The sequence below is a fragment of the Bos javanicus genome, chromosome 11 (genome assembly GCF_032452875.1).
Source record: "Bos javanicus breed banteng chromosome 11, ARS-OSU_banteng_1.0, whole genome shotgun sequence".
Classification (NCBI taxonomy): Eukaryota; Metazoa; Chordata; class Mammalia; order Artiodactyla; family Bovidae; genus Bos; species Bos javanicus.
Genome location: NC_083878.1, coordinates 14,815,568 through 14,838,807, shown reverse-complemented (window position 1 = coordinate 14,838,807; position 23,240 = coordinate 14,815,568). Strand labels below are relative to the sequence as shown.

Here is a 23,240-nt window from a genome sequence, read left to right as displayed (position 1 = left end):
AATCGATTCGAGAAGTTTAATTAAATTGGTGCGTATTTATGACCAACATAGACAGCATATTGGGCTTCCCTGGTGGCTCAGATGGTAAAAACGTCTGCCTACAATGCGGGAGACCCAGGTTCCATCCCTGGGTCGGGAAGATCCCCTGCAGAAGGAAATGGCAACCCATTCCAGTACTCTTGCCTGGAAAATCCCATGGACGGAGGAGCCTAGTAGGCTACAGTCCATGGGGTCGCAAAAGTCGGACACAACTGAGCGATTTCACTTTCAGACAGCATATTAAAAAGAGAGACATTACTATGCCAACAAAGGTCCCTCTAGTCAAAGCTATGGTTTTTCCAGTAATCATGTATGGATATGAGAGTTGGACTATAAAGAAAGCTGAGAGCCGAAGAATTGATGCTTTTGAACTGTGGTATTGAAGAAGACTCTTGAGAGTCCTTTGGACAGCAAGGAGATCCAACCAGTTCATCCTAAAGGAAATCAGTCCTGAATGTTAATTGTAATGACTGATGCTGAAGCTGAAACTTCAATACTTTGGCCACCTGATGCAAAGAACTGACTCATTCGAAAAGACCCTGGTGCTGAGAAAGATGGAAGGCGGGAGGAGAAGGGGACGACAGAGGATGAGATGGTTGGATGGCATCAAGGACTCAGTGGACATGAGTCTGAGTAAGCTCCGGGAGTTGGTGATGGACAGGGAGGCCTGGCGTGCTGCAGTCCATGGGGTCACAAAGAATCAGACACGCCTGAGCTACTGAACTGAATTTAACTAGATGTCTAGTCTGAAGAATTAGTTTCAATAAGGGAATTTTTAGGTTTTGCATGGTAGTCATTCCATACTTCCTCAGGAATCCAGACTGGACTTTTTTTTTTTTTTTTTTCCGTTTTTCAAAATCTGCTCGACGTCTCTTCCTTTGGAAAACTACCTCTGCTGCCAGTATTATCCTGAGCTGCAAGCGTAGAATCTCGCCTCCCGAGTCACAGAGGGGAAACGGGAAACACTAGGGAAGCCCTAGGTTACCCATACTGTCCTAGAAACTGGAATCTTGCGTGGAGACACACTGAAATAGGAGGTAAGTTAAGAACTGAGTGCTCTAAAGAGCTGCTCTATCAGTTCATATCATTGAGATGCTCAGAACTACGAGGTTCCTGGGCTGGTCACTTACTTGATAACCTATCTCAAAACTATTGAATTTGTTTCTCTGTTTTTCTCTTCTGTTTCTCACACTCCCTTTCTCCTTCCCCGGTCTCTCTTTTTCTCTCTCCATCTATCACCCTATTTTGTTTTTTCTTTTTGGTCTCTTTTTACTTGGGTTAGCCGCAATTGTTTCTTGTTGCCTCAAACTAAGGAATCCTAGTGGATATAAAGACTTCATCGTTTACAGTGTAAGGTTTACAAATGCTTCCAAGAAACTCCACATTCTGGCCACATCTTTACCTAACTTTTGTGCACCACTACACTCTTACAAATATAGGCTATTGCAAAAATGACCTACTCCCTGTTTCCCTCTTACTACTCCCCACCCCTTTTCCTGCCTCTGTTCTCTGCCAGTTCCTCATTCTGAAATGCCCTCTCTCTTTCACATCTGATTAATTCAATTCCTGAAGTCTCTCTTTTGAACCCTGTGGTATGATTCTGTTGTTGTGTGAAAATTGATTTATACATTTATCATGTAATATATGATATATCCATTGTTCTGCATCCAAATTCAACCAATAGCAGGTGGAAAATATTTGAAAACCCAGAAAGTTCCAGAAAGCAAAATTTGAATTTGCCACATGGCCTGCCACTATTTGCATAGTAATTACATTGTATTAGGTGTTGTCGGTGACCTAGAGATTATTTCAAGTATATGGTAGAATGTGAGTTGTTGTTCAGTCGTTCAGTTGTGTCTGACTCCTTGCAACCCCATGGACTGCAGATTGCCAGGCTTCCCTGTCCTCCACCATCTCCTGGAGTTTGCTCAAACTCATGTCCATTGAGTTGGTGATGCCATCCAACCATCTGATCCTCTGTCCTCCCCTTCTCCTCCTTCCTTCAGTCTTTCCCAGCATCAGGGTCTTTTCCAGTGAGTCAACTCTTTGCATCAGGTGGCCAAAGTATTGGAGCTTCACCTTCCACATCAGTCATTCCAGTGAATATTCAGGGTTGATTTCCTTTAGGATTGACTGGTTTGATCTCCGTGCTATCCAAGGGACTTTCAAGAGTCTTCTCCAGCACCACAGTTCACAAGCATCAATTCTTCTGCATAGGAACCTGGAATGTTAGGTCCATGAATCAAGGTAAATTGGAAATGGTCAAACAGGAGATGGCAAGAGTGAACACTGACATTTTAGGAATCAGTGAACCAAAATGGACAGGAATGGGCGAGTTTAATTCAAATGACCATTATATCTACTATTGTGGGCAAGAATCCCTTAGAAGAAATGGAGAAGCATCATAATCACAAAAAAGTCCAAAATGCAGTACTTGGTTGCAATCTGAAAAATGACAGAATGATCTTGGTTCATTTCCAAGACAAACCATTCAATATCACAGTAATCCAAGTCTATGCCCCCAACCACTAATGCTGAAGAAGCTAAAGTTGAATGGTTCTATGAAAACCTACAAGACCTTCTAGCACTAACACCCAAAAAAAAAAAGATGTCCTTTTCATCATAGGGGGCTGGCATGCAAGAGTAGGAAATCAAAAGATACCTGGAGTAACAGGCAAGTTTGGCCTTGGAGTACAACATGAAGCAGGACAAAGGCTGGAGAACACACTGGTCATAGCCAACACCCTCTTCCAACAACACAAGAATGTGAGTATATTATATTAATAAACAAATACTATGTCATTTTATGTAATAGACTTGAGCATCCCTGGCTTTTGGTATTGGGGAACAGAGAAATGACTGTATAAGATATATATTATTTAAAGAAAAAATAAACAGCTTCTATTTTAAGAAAAACTAATGTAACCTGTTCTTTGAAGCACTCTGTGATTCCCCTCCCTAATCTCAATCTCTTTTCTTCCCTCCAGAGGAAGACACTATTCTGAATTTTGGATTTTGTGGTTTTTTCATTCCATATGACCTTCGGGATCTTAGTTCCTTGGTCAGGAATCAAACCTGTGCCCCTTGCAGTGGAAGCATGGAGCCTTAACCACTGGAATGCCAGAGAATTTATCTGAATTTTGTTTATTTTCTTTCTTTTTTAAAAATTTTGTTTAAAAAAATATTTCTTAAAAAAGAAAAGAATTCTTTTCCTCTAAAAAAAAAAGTTAAAAAAAAAGATCTCTTCATTTTTTACAAACCCTTATGTCAAGGGCTGACTTTCAATAGATTGAAGTGAGGAAGCTATTCTGCTATGTACGAAACCCCGACCCAGAAGCAGGTTGTCTACGAATGACTGTCTACTTTAGCACCAGGTTCCCCAGGAACGTGCAGTGCGTGATGGGCAAGGGGGTATCCTGAATTTTGTACTCATCATTTTTCTCCTTTTCATTTTAGTTTCATGTATACATTAACATGTATAAACATGTTATGTAGTTGCCTGGTTTTTACCTTATACAAATATAATCATATTGCACATATTGCCCTTAATTTGATTTTTCTGTTCAATATTAAGTGTTTGAGGACTTCCCTGGTGGTACAGTGGCTGAGAATTCGCCTGCCAATGCAGGGGCACAGGTTCAATCCCGGGTCCAGGAAGATCCCATATCTACTGAGTGCGCACGCTAGAGCCCTTGGACCGCAGTTACTGAAGCCTGCGTGCCTAGAGCCTGTGCTCGCAGCAAGAGAAGCCGCCGCAAGGAGAAGAATGCGCACCACGGCAAGACTGGTTCCCACTTGCCGCAACTAGAGAATGCCCATAAACAGCAATAAAGGTCCAGCACAGCCAAAAATATAAATAAATAAGTATTTGAGATTCCTTCTTGTTGGTTTGTACAGCTATAGTGTATTTGTTTTCACTGCAACTGTTGAAGGGTATTTAGTTTGGTGCCAGTTTTGTTTTTTTCCCCCTAACTAATTTCTTAACTTAGCCAAGACACAGCACAGTAGTGGGGTGGTTCTGGAGTCAGACTACTTGCATTCGAATCCCTGTTCCACCACCTTCTTGCGCTAGCGACTCGGCCAGCCTCCACGTCTGTAGTTCAACTTCCACACCTATTACATAACAGAGTAGTAGCCAGTGCCTGGAATGAAGTTGTACCTGGATATTTGTTAAATGAGTTCTCCCACATCTATACATATATTATAATCCAAGTAAAATACTGACAAGTTTCTGAGCACTCTTTGCTCTTTCCCAGGACCACAGTTATCCTCAGGTCATTTTTCTTTCTCTTAGAATTGATTTTCCTCCTACTTCCACCATCAAAATCCTTCAAGGCTCTAATACTATCTTCTTGATAAATCCTCCCCTTACCACTTCCAGCAGAAATTATATATTTTTAATTCGTATAACAATATGGTTGTGTTACTCTGTGGTTCTTCTAATATATAGTTTATGTTATTTAAATACTTTACTATCTCCTGATATAGTTTATAAATTCTTTTCAAGGCAGTGACCAAACTTTACACATTTTGGTTCACTTTCTGCACCTAGCCTGATGCCTTGCTTATGGTACTCGTTTAATAAACACTGATATTTTGAAAAACAATTCAAATATGGTAATTGTTGTAGATATCTGTTGCTATGGGCTTCTCTGGTAGCTCAGCTGGTAAAGAATCCACCTACAATGTGGGAGACCTGGGTTCTATCCCTGGGTTGGGAAGATCCCCTGGAGAAGGAAACGATTACCTGGTTTTTACCTTATACAAATATAATCCTTATATTTGTATCTTATCTTATTATCTTATTCTTATTATCTTGTATAAGGTATAATATAATCCAGTATTCTTGCCCGGAGAATTCCATGGACTGTATAGTCTATGGGGTTGCAAAGAGTCGGACATGACTGAGCTGTTGCTATATAATTAACCACTCCAAAACTTACTGACTTAAGATAACCATTTATTTACTCACAGTTCTGTAAGTCAGCAACTTGGACTGAGTGTGGCAGGGTGATTCTTCTGCTAGCCCTACCTGGGTTCATTTATATGACTGCAGTAATCTACTACAGGCTTGACTGGGGCTGGATGGTGTAGCTATCTTCATTCAGATGTCCAGAGGCTGGTGGTGGCTATTGGCTGGGGCATGTATCTCCAGCAGAATATTCCATATCTTTTTTTTCTTTGTAACTTTTTATTTATTTATTTTATTTTTGGCTACACTGGATTTTCCTTGCTTTGCATGGTCTTTCTCTAGTTGCAGTGAGAGGGGGCTACTCTTCATTTCAAAGTGCGCTTCTCATTGTAGTGGCTTCTTTTGTTGCCGACAACAGGCTCTAGGCACCAGGCTTAGTAGCTGCGGCTCACAGGCCCTAGAGTGTGGGGTCAGTAGTTCTGTGGGCTTCCACAGCATGTGGAATCTTCCCAGACCAGGGACTGAACCCATGTCCCCTGCATTAGCAGGCAGATTCTTATTCACTACACCACCTGGGAAGTCCCACCATACTTCTTTATATAGCGTCTGGCTTCCAACAGAGCATGAAAGGAAGATGTAAATTCTCTTTAAGCCCAAACTTCAAAGTTGCATAATGTAATTTCTGCTGCATTCTATTATCAAAGCAAGTCATATGGCCAACCTCAATGGAAGAGATAGGAAAATAAATTCCACATCTCAATGGAGTCGTAGCAAAGTCACATTGCAAAGAAGTGTACATGTATGGATGAAAGGAATTACTGTGGCCATCTTTGCAAGTAATCTACCACAGTGATTGTAGGTAGAATTCCCTTTTACCTCAATTTCAGATTAGAATCTAAGAAAGCATTTCCCAGCCATTTTGCTGAGTCATCAAAACATTCCTAGTTTCAATCATGAGGTACAGTAACATACTTAAGTTTAAGGAGACAACAGCAACAGTAATAATGATGACTATAATCATTAATACAGTAATAATGATGACTACTACTAGCTAACATGTATTGAACCCATATTCTAGGCTAAGCAGGTTAACTTGACTGTTGTAGTCAATCACCACTCTTTTAAGCCTTATTGCCTCCATTTTTCAAAATAAGGAATTTGAGGCTCCTAACAGCCTGTTAGTTGCCCAACATCATGTATTAATTAATGACACATGCTACTTTAGGGTTTTAAGTTTAAAATCTAGGCCTCCAAAGAAAAACACTTTTATATAGACTGTTTATATTTTATTAATCTTGAAATATATATATCACTTGCCCCTGTATGGAGAGTGATCTTTCATTCCTGAGCCTCGAGGTATTGGGTTTTTGGCCCCTTGACTCCCACTTGCTAGATCTCTGCTATCCAGTTGTTCTTAACATTGACTGCTTTTCTATACCTTCCCCCCCCTTTTTTTTTTTTGGTTTGGTAAAAATATGGGCTTGAGAGAAAGACAGGTTGGTGTTTTGGTTCTGTCACTTATTGGTTGTGTGATATGGATCAACTCCTTTAACTCATCTGTAAAATTGGTAGAATAAGAATTAAATTGCAAAGTAAAAGAATACATCTAAAACCTCCTGCATAATACCTGCAATGTAAGAAGGCTCAGTAAATTTTGTTTCTGTCTCTTACATGTACAATGCCATTCCAGAATTTATACTCTACTGGGATCTGAATTTTCAATAATCTCAGTCCACATCTTCTGCCTCTTGGAATTATATGCCAGTCAAATCCATTTTTCTCAATTAACATCTTAACTTGCCTCAAGAAAAATAATGCCTGGATATTGTTGACGCTGTTTATTTGCTAAGTCATGTCTGACTCTTTGCGACCCCGTGGGCTGTAGTCCATCAGGCTCCTCTGTCCATGGGATTTCCCAGGTAAGAATAATGGAATGGATTGTCATTTGCTTCTCCAGGTGATCTTCCTGACTCAGGGACTGAATCAAGGTCTCCTGCATTGGCAGGTGGATTCTTCACCACTGACCACTGACCACTGGGAAGCCCACCTAGCTATTACCCTGGCTTTATAATCTCCCTGCACTGAAGATACTAACCTTCTCAGCCATTTACTCTATAGCGTGACAACTTCCCCATTGTCAGATGGCAAGAACTTGCAGGACACTTAATCTTGAAGGGAATCTGGGCCAGTTTCACCAGGACAAAAAGGAGGACCTGAGTACTGTGCTAACGAATCCAGGACATTTGGTCACTTTATCACTTTAACCCATTAATTTATTTAGAAAGAGATTACCACTTAATAGTTGTTTTATATATAATTATATATATCTTGTAAATCTCCTTCTCTTCTAAGAAATTCCCCAACCTTCAGTTTGAAAGATGCTGAATTATTTAAAGTAGGGACCTATGACATTTATTAAGTATTTCTTTTCAATTAATAATTTAAAAAAAGTAAAATGAAGTGGTGCACCTAGAACCAAGAGAAGAGATAACTGATTTTGAAAAAGGCAGAAAATATAAGAGAGAAACATTAAACATGGTTGGAGATAAGAAATGGCAACAGTCAAGTAACAATTAGGGAATTTTTATCCTATAGCTATGTTCATAAGCAAAAACATGAAAGAAAGAAAGTAAAATCGCTCAGTCGTGTCTGACTCTTTGTGACCCCGTGGAGGTCACAAAGAGTAGCCTACCAGGCTCCTCCATCCATGGGCTTCTCCAGACAAGAGTACTGGAGTGGGTTGCCAAAACACAGTTGTCGACAAGTAATCATTTCCCCACATTGTGACATATATTTATTCATTCATTTGTTCAACAAACATATTAAGCACAGACAACCTGCCAGGTGATGAGTAAGGTGCCAGGACACAGTAGGGAATAAGAGTAAGTGTACAGTGCAATACATGGCTAAAAAACTTAAATAGCAAGTAGCAACAGTGGTCAGACATATATATATATATAAATTCCATGTGTGGATGTGAAATTCAAATATATATATATGATGTGAATAATAAAGACTTTGAAAAATAAATAAATTCTTAAAAAATATTTTGAAAAATTTAAGAGTAGAATTCCCTTATTAAATGTGACAGCTGTTACTCGGCTCAAGCTCTTTGCCTTTCAGAAATGTGTGCCTCTGTTGCCAAAGTTTTAAAACATTTAAAGAGAAAACAGAATTCTCAAATTTTATGTGAAATTTATTGCTCAGGAGATGTTGGCTCAAAATTTGAAAACAAACAAACCAAAACTGAGGCACCAGTTTGAGATTCTCTAGTTTGCAGAGGATTTGTTACTATGGAAAGTGTGGATGAGCTCATGGTTTTGAAATAGTAGTAGGTGTAACAGTATAAATTGTTACCTAATTTGCTCAGCTCAGTTTTTAAAGCTGTGAGGCTATGGAGGCAGAGCAGAGTCAGTTAACACAGGATATTAAATGAATGTGGTAGAATGGCAGTCTAAATTACCAGAAGGTATATTCAGTCATCACTCTAAAGAAAATACTTGGGTATGTAAATATGTTACATTTCCATGTTTATGGTGGGAAGGCATTTACTCTGACATACATGAAAAGGAGAGTAATGGGAATTGTTAGCACTGGATGAGTGTTGGGGCATAAAAAACAAGTCGTCAGTTTCCCAGAGTGGTTTCCATTGTCATTTCAGAAACTCTTCATTATCCTTGAAATCCTTCTTATCAGATAAGCTTGATTCCTATACTGTTTGTAAAAGTATTTACTTATTTATTTTTGGCTGCAATGGGTTTTTGGTGCTGTGCATGGGCTTTCTCTAGTCACAGCAAGCAGGGGCTACTCTCTAGCTGTGGCGCGAGGGTTTCAGTAGTTGTGGCACAGAAGCTTAGCTGCCCAAGGCATGTGGAATCTTCCCAGAACAGGGACTGAACCCCTATTCCCTGCATTGGCAGGCAGATTCTTTAACTGCTGGACCGCCAGGTAAGTCCTCAATCCCTATATTCTAGTATTTGTTGTTGTTCAGTCGCTTAGTTGTGTCCCACTCTTTGCCACCCCATGGACTGTAGCACACCAGGCTTCCCTGTCCTTTACTTACCATCTCCCAGAGCTTGCTGAAACTCATGTGCATTGAGTTGGTAATGCCATCCAACTGTCTCGTCCTCTGTCATCCCCTTCTCCTCCTGCCTTCAATCTTTTCAGGCATCACGATCTTTTCCAGTAAGTCAGCTCTTCACATCAGGTGGCCAAAATTTTGGAGCTTCACCTATAGCATCAGTCCTTCCAATGAATATTCAGGATTGATTTCCTTTAGGATTGACTGGTTTGATCTCCTTGCAGTCCTAAGGGACTCTCAAGAGTCTTCTCCAACACATATTCTTACAACATATTTTTGCAAGGATACTTGAGTTCCTCCATTTAATTTCATCAGTGAAATTATGTTAATTGGAATTATGTCCCCTTGATCCCATTCCTCCCTGCTTTGCTGAAATAATTATTCTTTGGTCCAACTTGCTCCAAGGTTACCTGCTTGCATTTATCTCAACTTCATGTGAACTCCTTCAGAATTAATCTGAAGCATTCAGATAGCTAGCATTCATCTGTAATCAGTTATCTTATATTGACATTTAAATGTCTGATCTAGCTGAACTAGAATACAAATTTATGAGGGCAGGCACTGTAATTTATATTTATCTTAAACTCTCCAAGAGTGGAAGATCTCCATGTTTACCCCCAGGTTTGGTCATTTACTAGAAGTACTCACACAATTCAATTTCTCTGATGGCTCAGATGGTAAAGAATCTGCCTGCAGTGCAGAAGACCTACATTCAATCCCTGGGTTGGGAAGATCCCTTGGAGAAGGAAATGGCTACCCACTCCAGTATTCTTGCCTGGAGAACTCCGTGGACAGAGAAGCTTGTTGGGCTACAGTCCATGGGGTCGCAAAGAGTCGGACATGACTGAGAGACTTTCACTCACTCACTTATACGACTCAGAATAGAGTCTTATTTGCAGCTCTGATTTATGACAGCAGGAGGATACAAAGCAAAATCAGCAAGGAAAAAGGCACATGGACAAAGTCTGGAGGAAACCCAACATCAACTTCCAAGAGCCTTCTCTCAGTTGAGTCACACAGGACACCATTCCACCAGCAGTGAGATCTGACAGTATGTGTGAAATGCTGTCTATCAGGGACACTCATCAGAAATTCAGTCCTGCTGATCATGTGGTCATCCTCTGCCTAACACATACCAGAAGTCCCAACTCCTAGAAGGAAAGCAGGTGCTTAACATAAACCATGTTGTCTGCACAAACATTTTAGACTCAGTGAGCCACTCTTATCATATAGGGAAAGTTTTATATCAGTGTTGTTGTTTAATTGCTCAGTCATGTCTGACTGTTTTGCAAACTCATGGACTGTAGCCCACCAGGCTGCTTTGTCCGTGGGATTTCCCAAGCAAGAATACTGCAGTGGGTTGCCATTTCCTACTCTAGAGGATCTTCTTGACTCGGGGATCAAACCCACATCTCCTGCATTGGCAGGTGGATTCTTTACCACTGAGCCATTGTGACCCCATATATCAGTGTAGGGAACAGTTTACTCTTCAAATGCCTAGACACCAGCCAGTCTTTCAAGCAGGCCTTTCTAAAGCCAGCAGTCTTGGCCCTGCTATGTTAACTCTTTTCTGCAGATGCCCCATAAATAGGAGGGTAAAGGGAAGAATGAACTGGAAGGCTTTTTTTTTTTTTTAATGCTATCATATAACCGACGAGACTCATTACTCATGTAAATATTCTTCCTCATTATTGCCTGTGTTACATACAATAAAATGACATACAATTTAAAAAATTATCTAAATATTTTTGGCCTCTCTCTTTTTTTTTCCCACTTGTTCCCTGTGGCATGCAGGATCTTAGTTCCTATACCAGGGACTGAATTTGTGCTGCCTATACTAGAAGTGCAGAGTCTTAACCACTGGGCCACCAGGGAAATTCCTGGTCTTTTAATATTTTTTGCAGGCGCATTTGTGTATTTCCCTGTTGCTTATTCCTTGGAAGGAAAGTTATGACCAACATAGGTGTTGGAGAAGACTCTTGAGAGTCCCTGGGACTGCAAGGAGATCCAACCAGTCCATTCTAAAGGAGATCAGTCCTGGGTGTTCACTGGAAGGACTGATGCTAAAGCTGAAACTCCGATACTCTGGCCACCTCATGTGAAGAGTTGACTCGTTGGAAAAGACCCTGATACTGGGAGGGATTGGGGGCAGGAGGAGAAGGGGATGACAGAGGATAAGATGGCTGGATGGTATCACTGACTCGATGGACGTAAGTCTGAGTGAACTCCGGGAGTTGGTGATGGACAGGGAGGCCTGGCGTGCTGCAATTCATGGGGTCGCAAAGAGTTGGACACGACTGAGTGACTGAACTGACTGAACTGAGATGGCATATTAAAAAGCAGAGACATTACTTTGTCAGTAAAGGTCCTTCTAGTCAAGGCTATTGTTTTTTCCAGTGGTCATGTATGGATATGAGAGCTGGAGTATAAAGAAAGCTGAGTGCTGAAGAATTGATTCTTTTGAACTGTGGTGTTGGAGGAGACTCTTGAGAATCCCTTGGACTGCAAGGAGATCCAACCAGTCCATCCTAAAGGAGATCAGTCCTGGGTGTTCATTGGTAGGACTGATGTTGAAGCTGAAACTCCGATAATTTGGCCACCTGATGCAAAGAGCTGACTCATTGGAAAAGACCCTGATGCTAGGAAAGATTGGGGGCAGGAGGAGAAGGGGATGACAGAGGATGAGATGGTTGGATGGCATCACCGACTCAAAGGAAATGGGTTTGGGTGAACTCCGGGAGTTGGTGATGGACAGGGAGGCCTGGCATGCTGAAGTTCATGGGGTCTCAAAGAGTCAGACATGACTGAATGACTGAACTGACTGTTGCTGTTATTAGTGCTGTTTCACCTGTTTGCTATTCATAGGCGTGATGGGGCTTTCTCTTTCTCTTCTGCATCAGGTGGTCTTCAGTGTGATTGGAGATGGCAGGGATGAGCATATTCCTGGCCTTTTAATTTCAAAACAAATTTATGCCTTTGGTAAAAAAAAAAAAAAAAAAACTCAAACAATATAAAAGTTTGTAGAAAGCAACAACTTATTTACCTTCCACATTTTCACTCTCCACAGGTAACCACTATTAATAGTTTGTTGTATATCTCTCCAGGCTTTTTTATATGCATATACAAGTATGTACATGCAAAAAAAAAAATACCTCACTACACAGATTTCCTACAACATGTGTTTTCAGACAAAATTATGTTGTGAATATTTTTAACATGCCAGTAGCTATAGATGTAGATTTATATAGCTATGACAAATCTAGACATCATATTAAAAAGCAGACATCACTTTGCCAAACAAGGTGCATATAGTCAAAGCTATGGTTTTTCCACCAGTCATGTACAGCTGTGAGAGTTGGACCATAAAGAAGGCTGTGGGCTGAAGAATCGATGCTTTTAAATTGTGGTCCTGAAGAAGACTCTTGACAGTCCCTTGGACTGCAAGGAGATCAAACTAGTCAATCCTAAAGGAAATAAACCCTGAATCTTTATTGGAAGGACTGATGCTCCAATGCTTTGGCCACCAGAGGTGAACAGTCAACTCACTGGAAAAGCCCCTGATGCTGGGAAAGATTGAGGGCAGGAGGAGAAGGGGATGACAGAGGATGAGATAGTTAGATAGCATCACCAACTCAATGGATGTGAAACTGAGCAAACCTCAGGAAACAGTGGAGGCCAGAGGAGCCTGGCAGGCTATCGTCCAAGAAGTCACAAAGAGTTGGACATGACTTAGCAATTGAACAACAACAGCACCGTAGATCTACCTCATTCTTTTCAATGGCTGCACAGTAGTCCACTGTATTGAGATATCATAATTTAATCTATTCCCAATCTTCTCCTACTAAAAACTGTGGTATAGTAAGTATCTTTGTATCCTTGTGTTCTATGGGATAAAATCCCAGAAGTATAACTGCTGTGTCATTCTTTTGGCATTCCATTTCTTTTGTCGTAAGCTTATAATGAGTATGAACTCCTTCAGAATACACGATAGTCAATATTTTTTGGCTAACTCTTCAAATTCATTCCCTTTCTTTCCTCTTCCTAGTCATTCTAAGGTTTTCCCTTGGGAAAACCTCTCCTGTCCCATTGCATAGCCGTCATGCAATTCAGGTGGGATTAACTACCACCAGCTCATATCTGGTCGACCAGATCATGTCAGGTCTGAACCAAGACGGACGGGTCATAGTGGAGAGTTCTGACAAAATGTGGCCCACTGGAGAAGGGAATGGGAAACCACTTCAGTATTCTTGCCTTGAGAACCCCATGAACAGTATGAAAAGGCAAAAAGATAGGACACTGAAAGATGAACTCTCCAGGTCACTAGGTGCCCAATATGCTACTGGAGATCAGTGGAGAACTAACTCCAGAAAGAATGAAGAGATGGAGCCAAAGCAAAAATAACACCCAGTTGTGGATGTGACTGGTAATGGAAGTAAAGACTGATGCTGTAAAGAGCAATATTGCATAGAAAACTGGAATGTTAGGCCCATGAATCAAGGCAAAATGGAAGTGGTCAAACAGGAGATGGCAACAGTGAACATTGACATGTTAGGAATCAGCGAACTAAAACGGACTGGAGTAGGTGAATTTAACTAAGTTCAGTTCCGTTCGCTCAGTCGCTCAGTCGTGTCCAACTCTTTGAGGCCCCATGAATTGCAGCACGCCAGGCCTCCCTATCCATCACCAACTCCCGGAGTTCACTCAAACTCACGTGCATCGAGTTGGTGATCCATCCAGCCATCTCATCCTCTGTCATCCCCTTCTTCTCCTGATCCCAATCCATTCCAGCATCAGAGTCTTTTCCAATGAGTCAACGCTTCACATGAGGTGGCCAAAGTACTGGAGTTTCAGCTTTAGCATCAGTCCTTCCAAAGAACACCCAGGACCGATCTCCTTTAGAATGGATTGGTTGGATCTCCTTGCAGTCCAAGGGACTCTCAAGAGTCTTCTCCAACACCACAGTTCAAAAGCATCCATTCTTCGGCGCTCAGCCTTCTTCACAGTCCAACTCTCACATCCATACATGACCACTGGAAAAACCATAGCCTTGACTAAACGGACCTTTGTTGGCAAAGTAATGTCTCTGCTTTTGAATATGCTATCTAGGTTTGGTCATAACTTTCCTTCCAAGGAGTAAGCGTCTTTTAATTTCATGGCTGCAATCACCATCTGCAGTGATTTTGGAGCCCCCCAAAATAAAGTCTGACACTGTTTCCACTGTTTCCCCATCTGTTTCCCATGAAGTGATGGGACCAGATGCCATGATCTTAGTCTTCTTAATGTTGAGCTTTAAGCTAACTTTTTCACTCTCCTCTTCATAGTAGTGGTTAAAGTCATGAATTGAGCCAGTGTCTGAATTTGAAAATCTGACTCCTCCACTTGCTAGCTATATGTCTCTAAACAGTTACTCTTCCCATTATATCTACTATTGTGGGCAAGAATCCCTTAGAAGAAATGGAGTAGCCATCATAGTCAACAAAAGAGTCTGAAATGCAGTACTTGGATGCAATCTCAAAAATGACAGAATGATCTCTGTTCATTTCCAAGGTAAACCATTCAATATCACAGTAATCCAAGTCTATGCCCTGACCAGTTGTGCTGAAAAAGCTGAAGTTGAATGGTTCTATGAAGACCACAAGACCTTCTAGAACTAACACCCCAAAAAGATGTCCTTTTCATTATAGAGGACTGAAATGCAAAAGTTGGAAGTCAAGAAATACCTGGAGTAACAGGCAAATTTGGCCTTGGAGTACAGAATGAAGCGGGGCAAAGGCTAATAGAGTTTTGTGAACAGAATGCCCTAGTCATAGCAAACACCCTCTTTCATCAACTCAAGAGAAGACTCTACACATGGACATCACCAGATGGTCAATACCAAAATCAGATTGATTATATTCTTTGCAGCCAAAGATGGAGAAGCTCTAAACAGTCAGCAAAAACAAGACTGGGAGCTGACTGTGGCTCAGATCACAAACTCCTTATTGCCAAATTCAGACTTAAATTGAAAAAAGTGGGGAAAACACTAGACCGTTCAGGTATGACCTAAATCAAATCCCTTATGATTATACAGTGGGAGTGACAACTAGATTCAAGGGATTAGATCTGATAGACTGAGTGCCTAAAGAACTATGGATGGAGGTTGGTGACATTGTATAGGAGGCAGGGATCAAGACCAAGAAAAAGAAATGCAAAAAGGCAAAATGGTTGTCTGAGGAGGCCTTACAAATAGCTGAGAAAAGAAGAGAAGCTAAAGGCAAAGGAGAAAAGGAAAGATATACTTATTTGAATGGAGAGTTCCAAAGAATAGCAGGGAGAGATTAGAAAGCCTTCCTCAGTGATCAATGCAAAGAAACAGAGGAAAACAACAGAATGGGAAAGACTAGAGATCTCTTCAAGAAAATTAGAGATACCAAGGGGACATTTCATGCAAAGATGGGCACAATAAAGTACAGAAATGGTATGGACCTAACAGAAGCAGAAGATATTAAGAGGTGGCACGAATACACAGAAGAACTGTACAAAAAAGATCTTCACAACCCAGATAATCACGATGGTGTGATCACTCACCTACAGCCAGACATCCTGGAATGCAAAGTCAAGTGGGCCTTAGGAAGCATCACTACGAACAAAGCTAGTGTTGGTGATGGAATTCCAGTTGAGCTTTTCAAATCCTAAAAGAGGATGCTGTGAAAGTGCTGCAGTCAGTATGCCAGCAAATTTGGAAAACTCAGCAGTGGCCACAGGACTGGAAAATGTCAGTTTTCATTCCAATCCCAAAGAAAAGCAATGCCAAAGAATGCTCAAACTACCACACAGTTGCACTCATCTCACATGCTTTCAAAATAATGTTCAAAATTCTCCAAGCCAGGCTTCAACAGTATGTGAACTGTGAACTTAGATGTTTAAACTGGATTTAGAAAAGGTAGAGGAACCAGAGATCAAATTGCCAACATCCTCTGGATTATCAAAAAATCACAAGAGTTCCGGAAAAACATCTACTTCTGCATTATTGACTATGCCAAAGCCTTTGACTGTGTGGACCACAACAAACTGTGGAAAATTCTGAAAGAGATGGGAATACCAGACCACCTGACCTGTCTCTTGACAAATCTGTATGCAGGTCAGGAATCAACAGTTAGAATTGGACATGGAACAATAGACTAGTTCCAAACTGCGAAAAGAGTACGTCAAGGCTATATATTGTCACCCTGATTATTTAACTTATATGCAGAGTACATCATGAGAAACACTGGGCTGGATGAAGCACAAACCAGAATCAAGATTGCCAGGAGAAATATCAACAACCTCAGATATGCATATGACACCACCCTTATATAAGGCAGAAAGTGAACAACTAAAGAGCCTCTTGATGAAAGTGAGAGTGAAAAAGTTGGCTTGAAACTCAACATTCAGAAAACCAAGTTCATGGCATCGGGTCCCATCACTTCGTGGCAAATAGATGGGGAAACAGTGATAGACTATTTTTTGGGGGTCCCAAATCACTGCAGATGGTGACTGCAGGCATGAAATTAAAGACACTTGCTCCTTGGAAGAAAAGTTATGACCAACCTAGGCAGCATATTAAAAAGCAGAGATATTACTTTGCCAACAAAGGTTCATCTAGTCAAAGCTTTAGTTTTTCCAGTAATCACGTATGGATGTGAGAATTGGATCATAAAGAAAGCTGAGTGCCGAAGAATTGATGCTTTTGAACTGTGGTGTTGGAGAAGACTCTTGAGAGTCTCTTGGACAGCAAGGAGATCCAAACAGTTCATCCTAAAGGAAATCAGTCCTGAATATTCATTGGAAGGACTGATATTGAAGCTGAAACTCCAATATTTTGGCCACCTGATGCGAAGAAGTGACTCATTTGAAAAGACCCTGGTGCTAGGAAAGATTGAAGGCAGTAGAATAAGGGGTGACAGAGGATGAGATGGCTGGATGGCATCACCCACTCAGTGGACTTGAGTTTAAGCAAATTCTGGGGGTTGGTGATGGACAGGGAGGCCTGGCGTGCTGCAGTCCATGGGGTCGCAAAGAGTCGGACACGACTAGCGACTGAACTGACTGAACTGATATTCTTTCCCGGCTTGTTGAATTTCGGTCTGAGATTTTTTCCGTAAGAATTATTCAGCAAGTTTTTTCGGTTCCGCGAAGAAGAGCTTCGGCAGATTTCAGGCAGCACCGAGGGATGGCCGGGCCAAACCCCTGACAGCTGGTCTATTCACTGGGTCTGCAGATGGGGTGGCGACTGCTCAGCGTAGGCAGGTCAAGGAACGATTGTTTCGCAGACTGCAGGTCACACCTTGGCCAGGACGCTGCTTATCGTAGACAGCACGTTATCCTTACAACCCGTACGGTCCCGGCCGTACAATTCTGCGCAGGCGCGGCAGTCGTGCGACATCCGCCACTTACGGCGGAAGCGGTTTGTCCTGGGAGTTGGCGCGGTGCAGGGCTCTTAAGAACGAACGGCTTGGGCGCGGGTAATCAGCTCCCTTTTCCCTTTTCCCCACCTCTTCTAGGTTTTTGGGAGTACCGCGGAGCTACCGGACCTGATGCGGGCGCCCGGTCGTGGACAGTCCCATCCTACTCCTCTACAACTCGGGGTGCTCCCGCGCCCAGGTGGGGGTGAGGGGCGGGGTCGGGACTGGGTTGGGCTCCATCCTGGCGTCTTCATCTTAAAATCTCCCAGGTAACTCACGGTTTTTCTTGTTTTCCAAGACTGGTATCCTGGGAGTGTGACTTGCAGGGTCCACCATGGAGCCAGAGCAGATGCTGGAGGGACAGACGCAGGTACTAGGAGGCCCTGGATTTAGGGTGGCTGTGTGCAGTAAGGAAGAGTGGCTGATGCCTCTGTGACTTGTGTTTTGTTTTCTAGGTTGCAGAAAATCCCCACTCTGAATATGGTCTCACAGACAACGTCGAGGTAACTTGCCCAGTTCCTATGCCATATCTTTGCGTCTCTTAAGAGCTGCAGAAAACTTGGGATCCATTTTTGCTAGGTTGCTTTGCACAAGGGAAAACTTTATCATCATGAACCAAATAGTGTCAAATTATGGGCAGCTTATTTTATTAGCAGCACTAATGCTTCGTGGTATGTAGACGTACGTATTAGCTGAGTCCAGGGGTTGAACTTTGAAAATGATATAGAGAAAGAAACGTATATTACTAACGGAGATTGTCAGAATCGTTTTGCTTGGTGGCTGTTTATGTTGTGTTGGAATATTGCAGTGGAAAAACTGCACATTACAATTAGGAAACCCGTTGTTTTTGTAGCAGATAGTGTGCTGGTGAAGTCAACATTTAGTCAAGGTTGATATCTTTGCAGAGTTCATTAGCAGGAGACATTGGAAGCTATAACACAGGTAGTAGACAGCGTTTTTGCCTTACATGGTTAAATCTGAATTCAGAGAGTACATGTGCAAAACCGTATACAAAAGGAGTATACTTTTATAGAGCTTTTTCATTAGGTATTAAGAGGTTACTTTCTAAAAGAAGAGGTTACTTTGTAAATGAATGCTAGATCAGTTCAATTAACCAGAGCTAGGTGGGATTTTTTTTGCGGGGGGCGGGGCGGGGGGGTGGAGGCAAGAATACTGGAGTGGGTTGCCATTCCCTTCTCCAGGAGATCTTCCTGACCCAGGGATTGAAGCCAGGTCTCTGGCATTGTAGGTAGATGCTTTACCGTCTGAGCCACCATGATATATGACGATATATGATTTTGAAAAAATGATTGCTATAATATGATTTGTGAGGATGAGTTACCACGAAAAAGAGACAAAGATAAAAGGATAAAAACACTGGGATGCATAAAAGCACTGAGGCAGAGAAACACACAGACACCTTTATGGAATTTTCTCACCATGGTTAGTATGTTACAGAGGAACTGGCTTCCACCATCGCCGCAAAACAATCCCCAGGTTTCCAGGTGTTATTTTGGATTTACAGTGTAATGTCGAAAAATCTGAACCTTCAGTCTGGGGATTTATTTCCATCTCTGTGGTGAATGATCCGGAAATACTTCAAGCAGTGAGAGTTCCTTAGGGAAGACATTTGTTATGAATTATGGATGAGGGGGCTGGAGAAGGCAATGGCACCCCACTCCAGTACTCTTGCCTGGAAAATCCCATGGACAGAGGAGCCTGGTGGGCTACAGTCCATGGGGTCGCTAAGAGTCGGGCATGACTGAGCGACTTCACTTTCACTCATTGGAGAAGGAAATGGCAACCCACTTCAGTGTTCTTGCCTGGAGAATCCCAGGGACAGAGGAACTTAGTGGGTTGCTGTCTGTGGGGTCGCACAGAGTCGGACACGACTGAAGCGACTTTGCAGCAGCAGGTGGGATTGGTTAGGAATATAGAGAAAGTGTGTGTTTTATGGGGAAAAGAAAGACATCAGTAATTACGTTTGGATAAATGAGGGCAGGAGCATTTCCAAGTACAGTAATAATAGTAATAGCTACTAGTATTAGCGCTAAGTAACTTTTGTGTATTTTCCCTCTTGCAAAGCTCAGAGAAGTTGACTAACTTGTTTAAGTTAAACCTAGGCAGGCTGACATTTTTGAGGTGGGATTAAATTATATTGCTCATCTTGATCAACTCCAGAATTCCCTGTCATGTGGAGTGACTTCTCTGTGCCTGTAAATTGCCAGGATTATTCATTGGTTTGATAACAGGGTTAAGAGAATTTGAATCTTCATGATGCAGTTTTTAATTGAGCTGCTATGCTGAATCAGATGAAGATACTCTATGCCACTTAGTGTTTTAGTCATTTAAGAGGATTGTTTTTAGGCATCAGTGCAGTCTTTTCTTGTTGATGCTTGTATAAGGAGGCAGAGCCACGATACAGGGATACCAAATACATTTTTTCAAACCTTCAGACCAATTTCCATAGTACAGTGAGAAAAAAGGAAAGTGGAGTGAATGAATGATGATACTACATTATTTGGTGATTGGTTTTCTTGCTTCCATAATTTTGAAATGCCTGTTCTTTTATGAGTTAATGGTGATAGTAAAATAATAATTATGCTTGTTTGTTTGTGAGGTTTTACTTGGTTAAATAAAGTTAACAACCTTATGTTAGTCCCTTCTTTCAATATGTTATTGTTAATTTACTTGTTTGTGATATCTCAAAGTCTGGAAATCACTGTTCTACAGCTGCTGCTTTTCTTTTTAGAATTCCATTTTATTTTGATTATTGACTTATAATTTTTTTGGTGGCTGCTTTAGGACTTGTACAGAAGTTTAACTTCCCACAATTTACCTCCAAGTGGTATCATATCTTTTCATGTATGGTATAAGGACCTTACAACAGTATCTTTCCATTTGCTCTCTCCAGGCCTTTATACTGTTGTTATCACATATTATATTTCTGCATATGTTATAAACCCTTCAATTGATTGTTTTTATTTTTTCTTTAAAAAGTCAATTATCCTTTTTATTTAAAAAATTTTAAATTGTTTACTTCACATTGTAGTTAATTTATTGCTCTAGAAAATTTTTAAAACCATCAGATTACATAATGATAATGAGACTCTGCCCCCTCCACAATCAACTGAAATTTATGGGCTTCTCTAACTTCAGTCAGTTCAGTTCAGTCGCTCAGTCGTGTCCGACTCTTTGTGACCCCATGAATCACAGCACGCCAGGCCTCCCTGTCCATCACCAACTCCCGAAGTTCACTCAAACTCACGTCCATCGAGTCGGTGATGCCATCCAACCATCTCATCCTCTGTCATCTCCTTCTCCTCTCGCCCCCAATCCCTCCCAGCATCAGGGTCTTTTCCAATGAGTCAACTCTTCGCATGAGGTGGCCAAAGTATCGGAGTTTCAGCTTTAGCATCAGTCCTTCCAATGAACACCCAGGACTGATCTCCTTTAGAATGGATTGGTTGGATGTCCTTGCAGTCCCAGGGACTTTCAAGAGTCTTCTCCAATACCACAGTTCAAAAGCATCAATTCTTCGGCACTCAGCTTTCTTCACAGTCCAACTCTCACATCCATACATGACCACTGGAAAAACCATAGCCTTGGCTAGACGGACCTTTGTTGGCAAAGTAATGTCTCTGCTTTTGAATATGCTATCTAGGTTGGTCATAACTTTCCTTCCAAGGAGTAACTGTCTTTTAATTTCATGGCTACAATCACCATCTGCAGTGATTTTGGAGCCCCCCCAAAAAAGTCAGCCACTGTTTCCACTGTTTTCCCATCTATTTCCCATGAAGTGATGGGACCAGATGCCATAATCTTCGTTTTCTGAATGTTGAGCTTTAAGCCAACTTTTTCTCTCTCCTCTTTCACTTTCATCAAGAGGCTTTTTAGTTCCTTTTCTCTTTCTGCCATAAGAGTGGTGTCATCTGCATGTCTGAGGTGATTGATATTTCTCCCGGCAATCTTGATTTCCAGCTTGTGCTTCCTCCAGCCCAGCGCTTCTCATGATGTACTCTGCATATAAGTTAAATAAGCAGAGTGACAATATACAGCCTTGACGTACTCCTTTTCCTGTTTGGAACCAGTCTGTTGTTCCATGTCCAGTTCTAACTGTTGCTTCCTGACCTGCATATAGGTTTCTCAAGAGGCAGGTCAGGTGGTCTGGTATTCCCATCTCTTTCAGAATTTTCCACAGTTTATTGTGATCTACACAGTCAAAGGCTTTGGCATAGTCAATAAAGCTGAAATAGATGTTTTTCTGGAACTCTCTTGCTTTTTCCATGATCCAGCGGATGTTGGCAATTTGATCTCTGGTTCCTCTGCCTTATCTAAAACCAGCTTGAACATCTGGAAGTTCATGGTTCACGTATTGCTGAAGCCTGGCTTGGAGAATTTTGAGCATTACTTTACTAGCGTGTGAGATGAGTGCAATTGTGTGGTAGTTGGAGCATTCTCTAACTTAGTAGATAAATATTTCAAAATTACAAAAATAGCTGGCTACAGTTGAGCTATCAAGTAAGTATCACATTTCTGTGGATCAAAAAGTTGAATAAAAAGAAAACTGATGTTACTGATAAGTCCCTGAGTGTATTTGAGAAATCCAAGTTACATACACAGAAGAAAACTGGTTACAAAAACCATTACATTACTCAGTATTAACATTTTGCAGTGTTTTAAACAGCAGTAATAAAGATCAGAATGAGTTTTATAAAGGAGTTGATGGAAGCGCAACAAATGTATTAAACATACAACTCAATCACAGTTGGATTATACATCCAATTCCCCCAAACTTATCTCTGCATTGCAAATTAGAAATATACACTGTTTACCTCTTAATTCTTCCTCTAGCCCCATTCCCAATCAATAACCTTACCTATAAACCTTTCTATTAAATCTTTTAAATCAGATTTGATGGGCGAGTATACATAATCTTCATTATTATTTAAGAACAGATACTAAGTTTAGTCATATGCTAAATCTTCAGTTACATGACTTTCAAAAGGCATCTGCACTGCTGTAATTATGAAAATTTAGGCCTAGGAAACTAAGAAAACTCTCAGTCAAGAATCTGATCTAAGTAATTGTGTAAACTACTGAAACCTGTGTGTGCACATTTCTAAAAAAAGGATTTCGTATTTGAGAAATGTTACTCAATGGGTCTCTGAAAGGAAAAGTGTCTTTTGACTACTGCTCTGTAACGTAAAATGCTAGGTGACCACAGACATTTACCCAGTTGGCTAACAAACAAGCTTACAGTGGGACCTTTTAAAAAAAATGTTTGAAGCCACAGAAATAATTATGAAAATAAAAATTTGGAGGATCATAGCATAAGATACATATAGAATTCCTATTATAGTGATACATCAAAAATAAATCTGTCCTAACCAAGTACCACTTGGTTGGTTCAGAAAAAATTTGAAATTAAACACAGTGGGAAGTGTTTTTGTTAAAATCACCCAAAATTACTAAAAGCCAAAAGAATACTGTCTCAAAATATGCTGAATTTACACGTTAGTATTACCATAATCAACTCATGCCAGATACAAATTAAGGTTACCAATTAGATGAAAACAATTTTTAGAGCTATTTTTATAAGAGAAATAGATGTACTTTATGATGAAGGCACACCAGTCTAAAGGATTTCTGATACATTGTCACAAGATTTAAACTTACTTAACCATTAACAACAGGTTACAATAAAGTTCCTCAGTGTTTAAAAGTTTGATTTAGCATTCTGGGAAAACGATTATTTTTCTTTTGAGATGTATTTATGTAAATT

General features: G+C 40.9%; 1 protein-coding gene across 3 annotated transcripts in view; it reads left to right on the top strand.

Annotated features, from left to right (window-relative positions):
* Nucleotides 1-23,240, top strand: part of DPY30 (dpy-30 histone methyltransferase complex regulatory subunit) — a 31,026-nt gene that overhangs the window by 987 nt on the left and 6,799 nt on the right. Inside the window, exons 1-4 of one of the 3 annotated variants that reach the window (XM_061432009.1) lie at nt 8,364-8,455; nt 17,555-17,654; nt 17,754-17,825; nt 17,911-17,958. In XM_061432009.1, coding sequence (XP_061287993.1) covers nt 17,790-17,825; nt 17,911-17,958 — 84 coding nt within the window. In that variant the 5' untranslated portion in view covers nt 8,364-8,455; nt 17,555-17,654; nt 17,754-17,789. Of the gene's footprint in view, nt 1-8,363; nt 8,456-17,410; nt 17,516-17,554; nt 17,655-17,753; nt 17,826-17,910; nt 17,959-23,240 lie in introns of those variants that run through there. The other 2 variants (XM_061432008.1, XM_061432007.1) reach the window with 2 other exon arrangements.